General features: G+C 47.6%; 6 protein-coding genes across 13 annotated transcripts; 4 read left to right on the forward strand and 2 right to left on the reverse strand.

Moving 5' to 3' along the window:
- Positions 1-8: 8 nt before the first annotated feature.
- LOC122619328 (colorectal mutant cancer protein) lies at positions 9-3,724 on the forward strand. Of its 2 annotated transcripts, none has more exons than XM_043796188.1 (7): positions 9-523; positions 1,070-1,319; positions 1,377-1,706; positions 1,764-1,897; positions 1,952-2,253; positions 2,317-3,027; positions 3,087-3,724. In XM_043796188.1, the coding sequence occupies exons 1-7, from the start codon at positions 236-238 to the stop codon at positions 3,217-3,219; spliced, it is 2,148 nt and encodes a 715-aa protein (XP_043652123.1). In that variant the 5' UTR covers positions 9-235; the 3' UTR covers positions 3,220-3,724. The 2 variants fall into 2 exon arrangements, with proteins under 2 accessions (XP_043652123.1, XP_043652124.1); XM_043796189.1 differs by lacking the exon at positions 9-523 and adding an exon at positions 701-1,002.
- Positions 3,725-3,829: 105 nt separating this feature from the next.
- LOC122619935 (aprataxin and PNK-like factor) lies at positions 3,830-4,939 on the forward strand. Of its 4 annotated transcripts, none has more exons than XM_043797167.1 (3): positions 3,830-4,362; positions 4,425-4,588; positions 4,633-4,785. In XM_043797167.1, the coding sequence occupies exons 1-3, from the start codon at positions 3,911-3,913 to the stop codon at positions 4,701-4,703; spliced, it is 687 nt and encodes a 228-aa protein (XP_043653102.1). In that variant the 5' UTR covers positions 3,830-3,910; the 3' UTR covers positions 4,704-4,785. The 4 variants fall into 4 exon arrangements, with proteins under 4 accessions (XP_043653102.1, XP_043653101.1, XP_043653104.1 ...); XM_043797166.1 differs by having other exon boundaries at positions 3,832-4,362; positions 4,643-4,939; XM_043797169.1 differs by having other exon boundaries at positions 4,225-4,362; positions 4,409-4,588; positions 4,633-4,939.
- Positions 4,898-6,037, reverse strand: LOC122619934 (translin-associated protein X). Its single transcript, XM_043797165.1, has 2 exons — positions 5,195-6,037; positions 4,898-5,143 (listed from the first exon to the last, which is right to left on the reverse strand). The coding sequence occupies exons 1-2, from the start codon at positions 5,905-5,907 to the stop codon at positions 4,960-4,962; spliced, it is 897 nt and encodes a 298-aa protein (XP_043653100.1). The 5' UTR covers positions 5,908-6,037; the 3' UTR covers positions 4,898-4,959.
- A 4-nt stretch (positions 6,038-6,041) lies between these two features.
- LOC122619932 (conserved oligomeric Golgi complex subunit 2) lies at positions 6,042-8,609 on the forward strand. The gene is made up of 4 exons (XM_043797161.1): positions 6,042-6,251; positions 6,302-7,372; positions 7,425-8,110; positions 8,167-8,609. The coding sequence occupies exons 1-4, from the start codon at positions 6,159-6,161 to the stop codon at positions 8,447-8,449; spliced, it is 2,133 nt and encodes a 710-aa protein (XP_043653096.1). The 5' UTR covers positions 6,042-6,158; the 3' UTR covers positions 8,450-8,609.
- On the reverse strand, positions 8,467-10,549 carry LOC122619933 (3-hydroxyisobutyryl-CoA hydrolase, mitochondrial). 3 transcript variants are annotated; one of them, XM_043797164.1, is made up of 4 exons: positions 10,405-10,549; positions 9,454-10,335; positions 8,923-9,191; positions 8,467-8,666 (listed from the first exon to the last, which is right to left on the reverse strand). In XM_043797164.1, exons 1-4 carry the CDS (start codon positions 10,405-10,407, stop codon positions 8,660-8,662), a joined length of 1,161 nt encoding a protein of 386 aa, XP_043653099.1. In that variant the 5' UTR covers positions 10,408-10,549; the 3' UTR covers positions 8,467-8,659. The 3 variants fall into 3 exon arrangements, with proteins under 3 accessions (XP_043653099.1, XP_043653097.1, XP_043653098.1); XM_043797162.1 differs by having other exon boundaries at positions 9,454-10,338; positions 10,405-10,543; XM_043797163.1 differs by having other exon boundaries at positions 8,467-9,191; positions 9,454-10,338; positions 10,405-10,543.
- Positions 10,550-10,789: 240 nt separating this feature from the next.
- Positions 10,790-14,017, forward strand: LOC122619727 (cysteine protease ATG4D). 2 transcript variants are annotated; one of them, XM_043796830.1, is made up of 6 exons: positions 10,790-10,901; positions 11,099-12,056; positions 12,117-12,312; positions 12,379-12,455; positions 12,622-13,097; positions 13,158-14,017. In XM_043796830.1, the coding sequence occupies exons 2-6, from the start codon at positions 11,099-11,101 to the stop codon at positions 13,458-13,460; spliced, it is 2,010 nt and encodes a 669-aa protein (XP_043652765.1). In that variant the 5' UTR covers positions 10,790-10,901; the 3' UTR covers positions 13,461-14,017. The 2 variants fall into 2 exon arrangements, with proteins under 2 accessions (XP_043652765.1, XP_043652764.1); XM_043796829.1 differs by lacking the exon at positions 10,790-10,901 and having other exon boundaries at positions 10,944-12,056.
- The last annotated feature ends 81 nt before the right edge of the window (positions 14,018-14,098 follow it).

Raw genomic sequence — 14,098 nt, forward strand, 5'->3', positions numbered from 1 at the left:
ACTCTCATTTCTGGGTATACATTTTCTGATTAGAATGCAATAAATATCCCGACTGCCTGGAGTAATTTCGAGTTTTTGAATTAAAAATGCCTTAAGACACGCTTTATAAGAGCCATGTAGAGTTAACAACAGTACCACATATCCTGGGAATGGAGAAGCAATCTAAAGTCATCATTACGCGGCCGAAATCAGGTCAATTCTAGTCGGGAAGTCGTTGCAGCAGCCTATCGCCACCATGTCGAACGATGTACAGGTCGCCCGGGTGGCCAAGATAGCTACCGATGTGCCCCGTCGTAGTGGCAAGCAGCGCGACTCCAGCGGATTCCAGGGCAAGCACTCCGGCAGCGCGGCTGGCGAGGATTTCGAGTACGTCTTCGGTAGCATTTCGCCGCGCGGAGGAGGACCTGGTGGCAGAAACTTGGTGGGATCCTGCGACCTGGACTCTCCGGAACACACGCAGCGGGACACCACTGAGAGCGACAACAACATATCCAGCTGCTCCACGCTAGACATTGTCAACAAAGTGAGTAATGGTGCCCACACTAAAAGAAATAACCATCTCTAAAATTAACAAAATCAATATCTTAATTAGCCCTGGTACTAATCTTAAAAACGTTAAATTTAAATTAAATTTTAAAATGAAACAAAAAATACTTTTAAACTCATAATTGTGTTGTTTTGAATTTTCTGCTAAGAAACGCAGTTATCAAGGTTCAATTTTTAAAGTGTTTTGGGTTTGAATTTCGGTTGACGTCCAGTGCGCAGATGCGTGTGGAGGGCTGAGGGTCAAGTTGCAGCGGCGGAGAGCGCGGATGCATCCGGGGTCGGATGACGACGTAATCGCCAGTCAAATTTTTCCACTGGACCATGATTTCGGAGCAACTGCTTCCGCGCAGCCTGAGCTGCCTGTGCTGCAGCGATACGCCATCGGTGCCCAGCGACAAGAGACGTAGTTGGGAGTACACGCTGATGGCTCATCCGCTGGCCAGGCGACCCATAAACGTGATGACCCCAAGGCTAGCCACTTAGAAACCTCTAATCCGCCTCATTCCTTCTGATTCATTTCCAGGTTGAGCAACTGTCTGTACAACAGCTGGAAAACCGGGTGCGGGATTTAACACAGCGTCTGCAGCAGGCGGAAAGGCAGCTCACAGAGAGCAACACGGAGCGGGAAATATGCCACAAGCGATTGGAGGTTGTCAGCCAGGCCCACGAGTGTCGCATCACTGAGATGCACTGCGTCATCGCAGAGTTGAGCAAGAAGCTGCGCAGCAAGCAGGATCACGTTATTATGGAGGAGCAGGAGCCTGAAGGCAGTGGTAAGTACAAGTTCCAAATTAATGAAACAAACCCCTAATCCATAGTCCAATTTTTAGAACTCAGCTTTCAGGAGGGTTCTGTGTACAACTCCGAGCTCAACCTCACCAATCCCGATGCCGAATGCCAGACGGAACCACTGGAAGACTTTGAAGGCGCCTGCAGTACCACCAGTGTGGGGAACGTTGCCCACAAGCCGCAGGAACTTAGCCACAAGGGGCAAGTGGAGGCACTGCAGGAGGAAGTTCTTCACTTGAGAGCCCAAATCGCCCTTCTTCAGTCCGAGATTTCCACCAAGGATGCTGCTGTGGTCGAGGAACAGACCAAAGTCGCCTTCGACTGCGAATCCGAAGTCAACGAGTGCGGACAGCGACTGAATGATTTGAATGGTAATATAAGTAATTCCTTCTGATAAAACAAATGGTTTAAAAATCTCATATTTCCAGTTTGCACTTCCTTGACAAGCCCGCAAAAACGTGTACCAGCGGTACCGAAAATGGCGGAACGGGTTAAGTTGCGATGCGCCAGCAAACATGAATCCGGAGAAGTTCCATCCCAAGATACATCATTAAGCAACGAGGTGTGAGGTCCGAACCTTTTTCAGCGAATGCATATTAACCGTTTTTCTTTTAAGCAAATTAATCTGGTCGAACATTTGGTGTCGGAGCTTAAGGAGCAAAACCTATTCATGGAGAACTTTATGGAGCCTCTGCATTTGAGCAAAGATTTGGAGCGGCTGCAGCGACGTGTTGAGCAATTGGAGATGCGAAACACCATGTTGGCACTGACTCTAGACGAATGCAAGGAGCACACAGAGCACCTGTATCTGCTATGCGGAAAGTATGAGTCCAATGCGGTTGCTCTTCAATTGGCTCTGAACTGCAGTGATCGCGCCATCGAGGCCTACGACGTAATGTTGGCTCTGCTTGAAAGCAAGTAAGTTCACTTATGGTGACTTGGCTGCTTTGTTGACTTTATTCTACACATCATGGCTTCTAGGTTGGCACTGTTGGGGGAGAAATCGTTGGCAGCCGAAGACAGCCGACGATCAGTGGAGGCGGTGGCCAGGCACTTGCTGGCCCGTTTAGATAGCGAGAAAAACGTGTGTGAGAATAGCCTGGGACCGTGGCAGCATAACATCAACTTGGGTCCTGAGGATGCCCCAAAGACTGGCCGTCTGTGGTGTGCCGACGACGACAACCGCCTGCGGTACCACGTCTCTAAGCTAAAGGGACGCCGTTCAAATGTCCAGCATACCATTGTCAGTCTAGAATCCCCCTTCAGCGACATATACGAAAGAAAGCGCTTGGCTTTGGAAAAGGAGCACGAACTGCGCAGCGCGGACAAGAAGTCGCCCATTGACTTGGAGACTGCAGTGATTATGCAAGAAATACTTGAACTGCGCGATTCGAATTTACAGCTGAAGACGAAAATGGAAGAGGCCGAGCAGGAACGCCAGAACGCCAACGAGCGAGTGGTCGTACTCCACGAAGCCCTGAAGCAACTGCAGGCAAACAACCGGGTCTCGTACTCGGAAGCGGAGCATGCGGCTCTCACAGAGCAGCAATTGGTGGAGGCCTTAACTCGAGAAACGGAGCTCAAGGGCCGCATACAGACGCTGTTGGCGAATGTAACAGCTTCTCAAAAGGCCTTCGACGAGAAATACGAGCAACTGCATCAGAACGTGCGCGAGCTGCAGAAATCCAACCAGTAAGATTCCTTTGATTCTAAACGTTACTTTAAGTAAATATTTCATATTTTCCTTTCAGCAATCTGGGACAAATGTTGGACCACACCAAGCGCAAGTACCAGCTGCGAGTGAGGAAGCTGGAGCAGAAGATTGTTGACCTGCGGCTGGACTACGAACAAGGCCATAACCATGTTCCTGAGACAACTCTGTAGGATACGCATGACGACCTTCCAGGAGGACTAAGCAACTGGGCGTGGACCGGGCGCGCTTGTCACATATCCCGCAAAAGATCTTTCCCTCTCGATCATATCGCTTATTTTACCTTTAATGCAATGACCACCCGCTCAGCAGTCGTCCTGGATCCGCCATAACCAAGACAGTATCACGAATGTGCCATGCGACTAAATTGCAGTCGGTTGGGGCTTGGGCGGTGTCCCTGCCCCGCAGATAAGGCTGCAGCAACTACATACTCAAATACATACATATTCAGAGGTGCCATGAGCAAGGCTCCAACCTATCCATAAATCCGTGGGATTGGAGCATCCGTCTCTGGGCCACAAGCAATTACATATACACACATACGAATAGACAAACTAAGTAGTTATTCAAGACGCATACACGGGATCCTATATTTATACAATGTATTCGCATTTTGCTTGTTATATGATTCAATATGTATTTAAAACTGTACAAAATATAAAACGTCTACTAAAACTAGTTAGTTGAAATTCTCCATTTTAATGAACGAATTAGAAATCGGCGCCAATGATTTATCGATAAGCAAGTATAAATAATTCAAAGATCCATCACCATATCGAGTAGTGTTGCAAGCCACCAAAATCAAATGTTCTAGCGTTCTTGTGAAATACTAATGTTTTGAAACTTTAACTAAATTTGCTTATAATGAGTGTCCCAGAGGCATTGGATAAAGTGGCCAATGAGACGGCAGCAATTAACAGTCCGGAAGCAGATAGTGGCACTAAACGAAAATCCTCTAAAGATGTCACACACAATGGCAATGAAAATTATGACGCAGAAAACAGCCCAAGAAAGCGCGTTAAATCGGAGGAACCAGTGGCATCCATTAAGGATGAAACAGACCTCGATGTTGCTATTAAAATAAAAGCAGAGCCAGTGGACGATGCGGAGGATAAAGAAAATCCCGCTGCTGAGCCCACCAGCACTGATCCTACGATCCAGATTAAAACCGAACCAGCGGACAATGGAATTCCACCTGCAGCTACGATGATAAAGACCGAACCCACTAATAAAAATGCACCGGGCGCCGTCGACGACTCCTCCGTATCCTCGAGCAGCACTAGGACTTCTTGTCGCTTCGGCATACGATGCTACAGGTGATGCACACTTACCAAACTGTCTTATTATCAACTCGAGAAATAGATTCTTTCAATGCTAGGCGAAATCCAGCTCATCGAAGTGCAGAAGCTCATCCGGGCGACCAGGACTACCGGCGACCAGATTTCCCAGCGCCCCCCCTTGGAACTCCAGCTTGTCCTTACGGGAACTCTTGCTATCGCCGTAACCCAGTTCACTTCCAGGATTACTCCCATCCGGCGGATTGTAAGTAGGAAGATTGGCTTACTTCGACATTAAATTGGCTAAAGGTCACTGTAGTCAATTCCGCGCAAAACATTCGAAATCGTCTGCGTCAACGACGAGCCCAACGGCAGAATGATGATGACTCATGCACGGATGAGGAGGATGAACCCTTTGGAGGCGACAATGACAAGGATGCGGACTACCGTCCTGGCGCAGACATAGACGAAGATGAGGATGATGATCTGGAGTTTGATAGTCAACGCATAAGTGGCGATGACTTCGATTAGACTACACATTCAAATTTGTTGTTAACCTAGATTATACGTTCCATTTACCAAATAATAAGCTTTATATATATTTTCTTGATGAAAACTTATGTCTATGGTGTTCCATTAGTAGAAGCCCTCGTCCACTTCATCGGCTGGCTTTTGATCAAAAGTGGCGCCCCATTTGGCAGCCTCTCCACCGCGAACTTTTACATTGTAGCAGACATTCTCGGCCTTAAGAACGCTCTGCCTCATGGTAGTGATCTTACGCCAAAGTTCCCGGGCTCTCTGACAGTTCAGACTGATGTAACTGAAGAGAAAGGGGAGTTAATTGAGTTTTTTTAGGGGAGAACTAACCAACCCAGTGTAGAAATGCTGCAGGGTCTTGCAGGTCTCCAAACAGGCGTCTGTATCACCACTGCCTAGCGAGTTTATGCAGCGTCGCATCAGTTCCCCAGTTAGATCGGAAAGTCCCAGTATGTATTCCGTGGGGTCCACGAAGAACTGGAACTTCTTGGGGCTCTCGTCCTCAGCTATAGCCGGCACATCTTCGCCTTCAGTTGGTTCTTCCTTTGGCTTGCTGCTCTCCTCGACGTACTGCATCACCGCCTGAATGGCCTGCCAATCAGAAACGCTCTTGGTTCCGTTCTCGCCCTCGGCATCCTCGTGGCACAGGTACTCCATGTAGGTGTAGGCCTCGATAAACTCTTGCAGTCCTGGAGAGTAGGAGCTGCGGAACTGGTAGACATCCTGGTCGCGCAGTTCCAGGGCCACAGCCCTGAAGTTCACTTCGATCAGCTTGGTCAGGCGCTGACGTGCCTCCTCCAGGACCTTCTCCTTATTCTGCTTACGCGAGTCAATGGAGTGCAGTAGAAAGATGATCCGCTTAGACTCGATGGTAATGTCGCGGCTTAGCTTGACAATCCGCTCGTGGCGATCGTGTTTCATGGTTAATTCATTAGAGTAAATTCGAAATTGTTGGACAATGGGATTCTCTTCGTCCAGCTGGGCAGCCGGCACTTGGCGCTTCCTGGGGGCATTATTGCGATGACCAGCACTTCCGTTTTTCGGCATTATGAACGGCTTTCGCAATTCTATTTCAACGGCTTAAACAAAGTAAATGGGTATGTTCGTTTGGATTCTATTCACTTTTTAATCGCGTCGGCAAAAATTTCTTGTAAACAAATGTCCGATAAGTGAGGTATCGTCTATATCGATAGCCGCCGACAAATATCGCCTCCTGATATCGGTTCTGATAGCCGAGAAACTTTCGTGGCAAGAATTTGTTAAAAACATACAAATAATTAAATTCCAGCCCAAAGGCAATGCATGATCCGGTCAAGAAGTCAGCTCACTTGACCGCTGGCTCCACCAGCACAGCGGAGAAACTGTGCTTCGACAAGAATGAGTTTATGAAGGTAAGTAATCCATGTCTGATGTGTTCGCTTGCTAAAATTCCTTCGATCAGGCCAACTTTTCGGTGGATGAGTTTCTGCACAAGAACCGCAATGCACCCAGTCTGGAGCAGCTTCGCGACAACCTGGGACTCTATCTCAAAGGTCTGCGGGCGGCGATGATCGATTTGATCAACGAGGACTACGCAGACTTTGTAAACTTAAGCGCAAACTTGGTGGGACTGGACCAGAATATAAAGACCATTCAACAGCCATTGGAGCAGTTCCGCAGCGACATCGAGAGCATTCACGGATTGATAGACGAGAACGTGACCGAGCTGCGGGCCCAGTTGGAGGAGAAGCGGCAGCTTCGCGAGTTTAAACGCGGACTGCAGAGCCTGAAGAAGGTGTATGAGACCATTAATAAACTTCAGGATCTAATAGACCGAAAGCTCAGCGGAGAACAGCCAATTAAGGCCGTTGACCTGGAGCGCGCTGCCCTGGACCTGATTCAATTGAAGTTCCATGAAAAACACTGTTCCAAGCACTTAAGCCCCGAGCATCAAGGGAAGATCCAACAGCTCGAAGGGCAATTGCATCAGCATCTGCGACGCTTCTTCAATGACGCTCTTAGTCAGGCCCGCAACTCGGCACCGGAATCCTTGGAGCGCTGCTTGCGCATCTACATAACTCTAAATGCCTGTGACCAGGCTGAGAGCGCCTTCCGCGAGGATGTGGTCGCACCGTATATGACGGGCGTCATTGGAGAACAACAGTTGCAAAACTCGCCTCAGGGACTCGCTGGCATCTACAGCAAAATCCTCAACTTTATATCGCTGCATATGACCGATCTGCTGCGCCTTACGCTTTACTCTGATAAGTTTCCGGGCTTTAACTTTGTGGTTAATAGTTACTGGTCTGATGTGGAGACGCGCCTTGAACTGCACATGAATTCCATATTTGCGCCTGGCAACTCGGAGGTGTTTTATGTCAAATACAAGTGCACTCGCGACTTCCTGGTTAAAATAGAGGAGCTGTTGACCTGCTCCGGCGAGCAGGCCGTGACGTTCTATCGCCAGCACAAGCAAACAAAAAACTTCGAGGCTCGCTGGAATCTTCCGGTTTACTTCCAAATATGTTTTCAAGTATGTAAATAAGTTTATAATAGAATTTTTAATTAATGTTCAATGATTCTAGGAAATTGCCGGTAAATTTGAAGCCCAGTTGGAGCCGGTACTCCAGGATGACAGTTTAAAAGATAATCTTACCGATAAGGACTACAAAATATCCACATTTAATGCAGCGAAAGATGCTATGACACGGTGTTGGGCCGAGGGAGTTTACCTCCCCGAAGTATTTCCGAAATTTTACAAACTTAATGTACAGACGGTGCTGCGTCTTTCGCGGTGGATCACGGATGCAATTGCTCTGTCCAAGGGCAGCAACTTTTCAAAGCCCTACACTCGTAACCAGTTGCTAATTGCCCTTCATGCAGACATTTGCAAGCTTGACGCGTACCTGCCAGAGCTTCAGCAATTGATAATTAAATCAGTGCCCGTTGAACAGCGTACGAACATCTTTAGCGACGTCTTGGCCAAGTCGATGTCCTGCCTAGCCGACACGCTAGCTGCGCATTTGACTAACATACAAAAGACCTTGGTGGAGTTGCTGATCGGAGAATGCGAGACGGAAAATGTGCGCCAGGTAAACGACTTGCCGCGCTTGTATCGCAAGACGAATCGAGAGGTTCCCACACGATGTTCGAGCTATGTGGAGCAAATGCTTCGGCCTCTGAAGGCTTTTGCCCAGCAGAACGATTCCCGGCTTGGCACCCTGGTGGTGGAACAGATATTGTCGGAGGTTGCTAGTCACATAACCAAGGCGTGAGTATAATTGTACGATGGGTTAGAATCTCCCTGAACTCTTATTCGCAATATAGGTACTTCAATGTGGTGAGCGATGTGCTTACATCCGTGCAGAAAACCGAAGAGTCATTACGACGCCTGCGAAATGTAAAAAGTGGTGGATCCGCGACTGTGTCGAGTGGAAGCTCGGCTGTCATGTCTGACGATGATAAGATTCGCGTCCAACTGAGAGTGGACGTCACATCCTGGAGACAGGAGCTGGGTAAACTAAACTTTCAGGCCACCCAGATCGATAGGCTTGTCGAGTTGACAAACATGGTGGAGGACAGCATCAAGCTAAAGGATAACAGCGCTTAGACACTAACAACGATCAGTTATTAAAAGTATACACTTCATTTTATTCTTGGTAAACGAATTCTAACGATTCTTTAGGCACAATTGTTGATTGTATTAGGACTACGAATTGTATATAATATATATAGGCATATATGTATATCATATATTTAAATGCATTGAATTTCACAATCGTTATTGGTAAATACCGGCGAATAGGACTCTTCCTCGAAGTTATTCGCTGTTGGAATGAAACAGAGAAGAGATTGCGGAAAATTAGCCGACAGAGCTCGTCAAACTGTGGCCACAGAACGGTAAAGATATATATAAAAGAATATTGCAAAACGGCAGGCAAGGAACCATGCATAACGTAACTCAAACTTGCATAGATATATACAAAAATGTTTAGTTGTGTGTATATAAAAATGAGCGGCTGAACGGAAGACAAACAGGTTTGCTAGGCTCAAACAAAAACAAAACTAGGTTTGCTACATTACAGCTTGAGTTCCTCAGTGTCCGGCAGCTTGCGGAAGAACCACTGCACATGTTCCTCTGTAACATCGGCCAGCTTGGTTGGCTGCCACTGGGGCTTCTGATCCTTGTCGATAAGCAGAGCGCGCACTCCTTCCTTGAAATCACTGCGCTCCAAGTGACGCACGGCCAGACGATACTCCATAATAAGACATTGAGCCAGAGACAGCTGTGATCCGAGCTCTAGCTGACGGAATGTAACCTTCATCGAGGTGGGAGACATCTTCGAGAGGGTCTAAAGTAAAGAAAGTTGCAATAATAAAAGTGTGTCTTATTTTGTGTCTAGCCATTTGCAACAAGGACTAGGATGTGGTTTTGTGGGCTAGTGTAACTTGTATGTTCTAATAAAAAAAAGTCGTGCTGCAACTAAAGAGTCGCTAATTGGCTGGAAACGGATGAAATATTAAGGCGCTAAAAGCGCGCGTCAAGCGATGATTGGCTTAGCCAATTAGCATCCGATTATGTTCTTATCACTTAGTGAACTGTGCACCACTCACCTCAAGCGTTTTTTTTGCCCATTCACTGTTGTCGTTCTGCAGATTCTCCAAAATCCCCTCCACCGAATCCGCCGAAAAGTTCTTGTTGATCTGTTCCAGGACAGGCTGCAGCGAGAAGGGCTTTTCTGGCGTGGAATGGTACTTCTCCAGCAGCTCAGGCACATCATCCGCATCCGGGCAGTTAAGGAGCGCCGTTTCGAGATCGGGGATCTTGCTGCTCTCGCAATAGTGCGTGGCAATGCCCGAGTAAAAGACATCGCCTCCGCGTAGTCGATATCCAGTGAGACCCAGGTAAAGGCCCAATTTTCCCTGCAGACGAGGCAGGAAGTAGGATCCACCCACATCCGGGAAAAGGCCAATCGCCGTCTCGGGCATGGCGAACAGCGTCCGATCGCTGGCCACCCGGTACTTGCCGTGCACACTCAGACCCACGCCACCGCCCATAGTAATACCGTCGATGATGGCGATGTAGGGAATCTTATAGTTTCCGATTAGGGCATTCGTGCTGTACTCCTCCCGGAAGAAGCTCTTCGATTCATCAGTAGGGCCCGCCTCGACCAGTGCACGCACATCTCCACCGGCACAGAAGGCCTTTTCACCTGTGCCCTTGATGATCACCAGCGACTTGGACTTCTCGCACTTCTTCAGGTGCTTGTAGATCTTACGTACCATCTCCAAGTTGATGGCGTTAAGCGCCTTGGGACGATTCAGAATAATCATTCCCTTGTTGGAGGACTCCGTGGCCAGCACGGAGGAGGAGGATTGGCGGACGGAGTGGGCCATTGTTGTTGGTTTTGTGTGGGATATCGCTGCTGAGCCGATCATCGGCAATTGGCTACAGGTGCGCTGACCGAATGTGTACACCAACCTTTGAATTGGGCCCTGCTGGGCGGCATTGAATTGTTTTCGATTAGCAAAGTGCTTCTATTTGCAGCAATTTGCATTACTTACCATTTTGAGCGGGTGTCAGTTAAGTTGTGTGTGGCGAGGCGAGTGTTTAGAATTTCAGCGTTGCGCAATAGAATTTTAGCACCCGCACAGCTGGTTGTTCTTGTCGCGGTGCTGCCAGACCGTACACACGCCGGAAGTAAATTAGGGTGTTCCCGAAATAGTATTGAGCGTAAGATGCTGAAGTCTCCAAACCGGCATAAGCCGGCAGACTTATTCTAAATTATTCACTTAAATTTTATCATTGTTGTAAATTACGATATAAATTTTATCAAAACAGTTCAAAAGAAAAATAAAAAACCATCTATTAGCCAAATGTATAATTTTTTAAACTCACTAGTAGATTAGCGTAAATGAGAACACACCCTACAAACATACTTACAATAGAGCAGACCTGCAGTCTGGCAACACTGAAATTGGCAATTGTACTTCTCGCGAATAAGAATAAGAAAAACAAATTTCGTGTAGTTACTTTATCTTATTTTGTCAACAAATAAACGGTGAGTAAACATTTGTAATTAGCACGCAATCGGTGGTCGGTTGCCAGTTAAGCCAGGGCCAGCAAGGGGCTCGCACCGAGTTTGCCATGCCGCAGTTCTTTAAGTTCCGCAAACTGCGGACAAAGCGTCATAGTAGCTCATCTACCACTTCCGCCTCTATTTTCATGTCCTCGTCCACGACCACGGCCACCAAGCAGATGAACTATGACGGCCTCCTTTCCAAGTTGACCGACGAAAAACTGATGCTCTTCGAAGCCGCCGGCGAGGGCACCATAGTAGAGGGTAGCCGGATATGCGGCCAGGATGCGGATCCACTGTCCTTGCCGCTGGTGGAGGACGGCGCTATCGAGGAGGAGCAGGCGGCCCCCATACAGACGATTCACCGTACCGTATTCGCCGTTCCGCGCGCCCCCTCTCCCTCCCCCGTAAGCACTTCTTCTGCGAATCTGAACCTCAAGACGGAAAACGCTGCGACAGCGACTCCGCAGCGCAAAATATCGACGTCATCACGTTTCATGAACGCCTTCAGTCAGCTCTACGGCGGCAGCGGCAACAGCGGTCCGAGCTGCGGTCACGTGGAGCAGCACAGCGAGGAACCCTGTGACCTGTCGGCAAACCGTACTCCCACCAAGGGCATGGAGTCCAAGCTCGTGGCCATGTGGCACAATGTTAAGTATGGCTGGAGCGGCAAGATGAGACAAACCAGCTTCTCAAAGGAGCAGCCCGTGTGGCTGCTTGGACGGTGCTATCATCGACGCTTTACGCCGCCCGTTAGCATGGAAAGTTCCATCACCGAGCTGCCCAGTGGGGCGGATACCACCCCCGATAACGCCACATCGGCGTTCGACAGTATCCAGGCCACATCTACGTCAGCCTCCTTGTATCCAGCCCTAAATCCGCAGCAGGTCGATGAGATTGTGGTGCCCCAGGAGCTGGGGATGGACGCAGTGGAGAACCAGGTGGGCGAACAGCCTTGGGAGGAGGGCATCGAAGGCTTTCGTCGTGACTTCTATAGCAGGATTTGGATGACCTACCGACGAGAGTTCCCTATAATGAATGGCTCCAACTACACTTCGGACTGCGGATGGGGCTGTATGCTAAGGAGTGGTCAGATGCTCTTAGCTCAAGGTCTCATCTGTCACTTCCTGGGGCGCAGTAAGTTAAATTAGCCCGCGCAAATAAATTTAATTTCTATAAAACCTTCTTTTTTCTCAGGCTGGCGCTATGATTCAGAGTCTCAGTTGCACTCAACTTACGAGGACAATATGCATAAGAAGATCGTCAAGTGGTTCGGCGACAGTTCCTCGAAAAGCAGTCCCTTCTCTATCCATGCTCTAGTGCGGCTGGGGGAGCATCTGGGTAAAAAGCCTGGCGATTGGTACGGTCCCGCCTCTGTTTCCTATTTGCTTAAGTAAGTACAGACCTTTATCATATTGTAAATCTTGATGTAATCTAATAACTCTCTACTTCACCACAGACACGCCTTAGAGCACGCAGCTCAGGAAAATGCAGACTTTGACAATATTAGTGTCTATGTAGCCAAAGATTGCACGAGTAAGTACAACCAGAAAGGAATCCTCAGTTAACGATTTATAAGATAACTGGCATGACACATTGATATGTCCATGAGTAATTGCTGCAGCCTTGTTCGCGAAGCTCATTACTCATAAGCTCAATTGATAAGGTATGTGTTTTGATAACCTTGTTTTTGGTGTTTTAGTTTACTTGCAAGATATAGAGGATCAATGCAGCATTCCGGAACCGGCGCCCAAACCCCATGTGCCTTGGCAACAAGCAAAGCGACCGCAGGCGGAAACTCCTAAAACGGAACAACAGCAGCACTGGAAGTCCGTCATTGTTCTGATACCACTGCGCTTGGGCAGTGATAAACTGAATCCTGTGTATGCCCATTGCCTGAAGCTGCTGCTGAGTACAGAACACTGCCTAGGAATCATTGGTGGAAAGCCGAAGCATTCGTTGTACTTTGTCGGCTTCCAGGAGGACAGACTCATCCACTTGGATCCGCACTATTGCCAGGAGATGGTCGATGTAAACCAGGAGAACTTCTCCCTGCACTCGTTTCACTGCAAGTCCCCGCGAAAGCTAAAGGCCAGCAAAATGGATCCTAGTTGTTGCATCGGCTTTTACTGTGCCACCAAGAGTGATTTTGACAGTTTTATGGAGAGCGTGCAGCTGGTAAGCAAAACTTAAGCACTTGGTTTTCCAATTTCCTAATAAATATCTTAATGCCTACAGTATTTGCATCCCATGCGTTGCGCCTCTGGGGCAACCGTGGATAAAGCAGCTGGAAGCCATCATACGACGCCTCAATCATCCCATCACACCGAGCAAACAGAGATGAACTATCCACTGTTCACATTTTCCCGCGGTCGTTGTCTGGATCATGAACGGGACGAAATGAGCGATTCACTGTACAAGCCGCTCATAAAACAGGTGGCTTCTCTGGCCCAGGAACTGGGCGCACAATTGACACCGCCGCAGCATGGCGATGAGAATGACCAAGATGATAGTGAAAGCGAAGAGTTTGTGCTGCTGTAGATCGTTGCCACCCCATAACCGTGTTGCTGTGCTAGCTGTGTTATTTGCTCATTATTATTTGATTTAGTTCCCAGCCGCCGTTGCTTGCTTGCTCGCCCAGAAAAACCCAACAGACCCGTATCTCAAACACAAAGACTTTGTTATACCTTTACGCCTACGCATATAGTACATAGAGGCATGCCTGTATCTTGAATATTTACTGATGTCCACGTTAATCTCTCTTTTGTTCGACCTGTCGTCTCGCATTCTGCCAAAGTTTTTCAGCGTTCTCCATGCTCGAGCAGCCCGATCTGTTTATATGTGCTACATATAAACTTATGTAATTTGCGGTATTATTATTTTAAAATCATGAATCTTTAATGGAATTGAATTATTTTACAATGGTGCCAGAATTGTCACTATTCTTTGAAGTATTTCATGTAGTCCTTAGTTCTAGAGTTTAGTTAATTTATGTAAGTCGTCTTGTAATTGTTCGATCATTATTTAGTTTTAACATTAATTGTATATACCCTCGAGTAAATGAATAAACAAACTATCCTAACTTATACTTAATAAAATTAAGGTATTATGAGATTTCGCTGATGGGATATGGATGTATGATATAAATACTATATTGCACAGAATTTAAATTAAATTAG

Source organism: Drosophila teissieri, chromosome 3R, assembly GCF_016746235.2.
Source record: "Drosophila teissieri strain GT53w chromosome 3R, Prin_Dtei_1.1, whole genome shotgun sequence".
Lineage (NCBI taxonomy): Eukaryota > Metazoa > Arthropoda > Insecta > Diptera > Drosophilidae > Drosophila > Drosophila teissieri.

Excerpts from the sequence above, each read along its gene's own strand:
- LOC122619935 (XM_043797166.1), top strand. The coding sequence starts at position 3,911 with ATGAGTGTCCCAGAGGCATTGGATAAAGTGGCCAATGAGACGGCAGCA. Across the intron at positions 4,363-4,424 it reads TTCGGCATACGATGCTACAG|GCGAAATCCAGCTCATCGAA; the intron begins GTGATGCACACT and ends TTTCAATGCTAG. Across the intron at positions 4,589-4,642 it reads TTACTCCCATCCGGCGGATT|TCAATTCCGCGCAAAACATT; the intron begins GTAAGTAGGAAG and ends AGGTCACTGTAG.
- LOC122619328 (XM_043796188.1), top strand. The coding sequence starts at position 236 with ATGTCGAACGATGTACAGGTCGCCCGGGTGGCCAAGATAGCTACCGAT. Across the intron at positions 524-1,069 it reads CGCTAGACATTGTCAACAAA|GTTGAGCAACTGTCTGTACA; the intron begins GTGAGTAATGGT and ends ATTCATTTCCAG. Across the intron at positions 1,898-1,951 it reads ATACATCATTAAGCAACGAG|CAAATTAATCTGGTCGAACA; the intron begins GTGTGAGGTCCG and ends TTTTCTTTTAAG.
- LOC122619933 (XM_043797162.1), bottom strand. Across the intron at positions 9,192-9,453 it reads GGGCAAAAAAAACGCTTGAG|ACCCTCTCGAAGATGTCTCC; the intron begins GTGAGTGGTGCA and ends TCTTTACTTTAG.
- LOC122619934 (XM_043797165.1), bottom strand. The coding sequence starts at position 5,907 with ATGCCGAAAAACGGAAGTGCTGGTCATCGCAATAATGCCCCCAGGAAG. Across the intron at positions 5,144-5,194 it reads CTGCAGCATTTCTACACTGG|TTACATCAGTCTGAACTGTC; the intron begins GTTGGTTAGTTC and ends CTTTCTCTTCAG.
- LOC122619727 (XM_043796829.1), top strand. The coding sequence starts at position 10,988 with ATGCCGCAGTTCTTTAAGTTCCGCAAACTGCGGACAAAGCGTCATAGT. Across the intron at positions 12,313-12,378 it reads TCTGTTTCCTATTTGCTTAA|ACACGCCTTAGAGCACGCAG; the intron begins GTAAGTACAGAC and ends ACTTCACCACAG. Across the intron at positions 12,456-12,621 it reads TGTAGCCAAAGATTGCACGA|TTTACTTGCAAGATATAGAG; the intron begins GTAAGTACAACC and ends TTGGTGTTTTAG.
- LOC122619932 (XM_043797161.1), top strand. The coding sequence starts at position 6,159 with ATGCATGATCCGGTCAAGAAGTCAGCTCACTTGACCGCTGGCTCCACC. Across the intron at positions 7,373-7,424 it reads ACTTCCAAATATGTTTTCAA|GAAATTGCCGGTAAATTTGA; the intron begins GTATGTAAATAA and ends CAATGATTCTAG. Across the intron at positions 8,111-8,166 it reads GCTAGTCACATAACCAAGGC|GTACTTCAATGTGGTGAGCG; the intron begins GTGAGTATAATT and ends TTCGCAATATAG.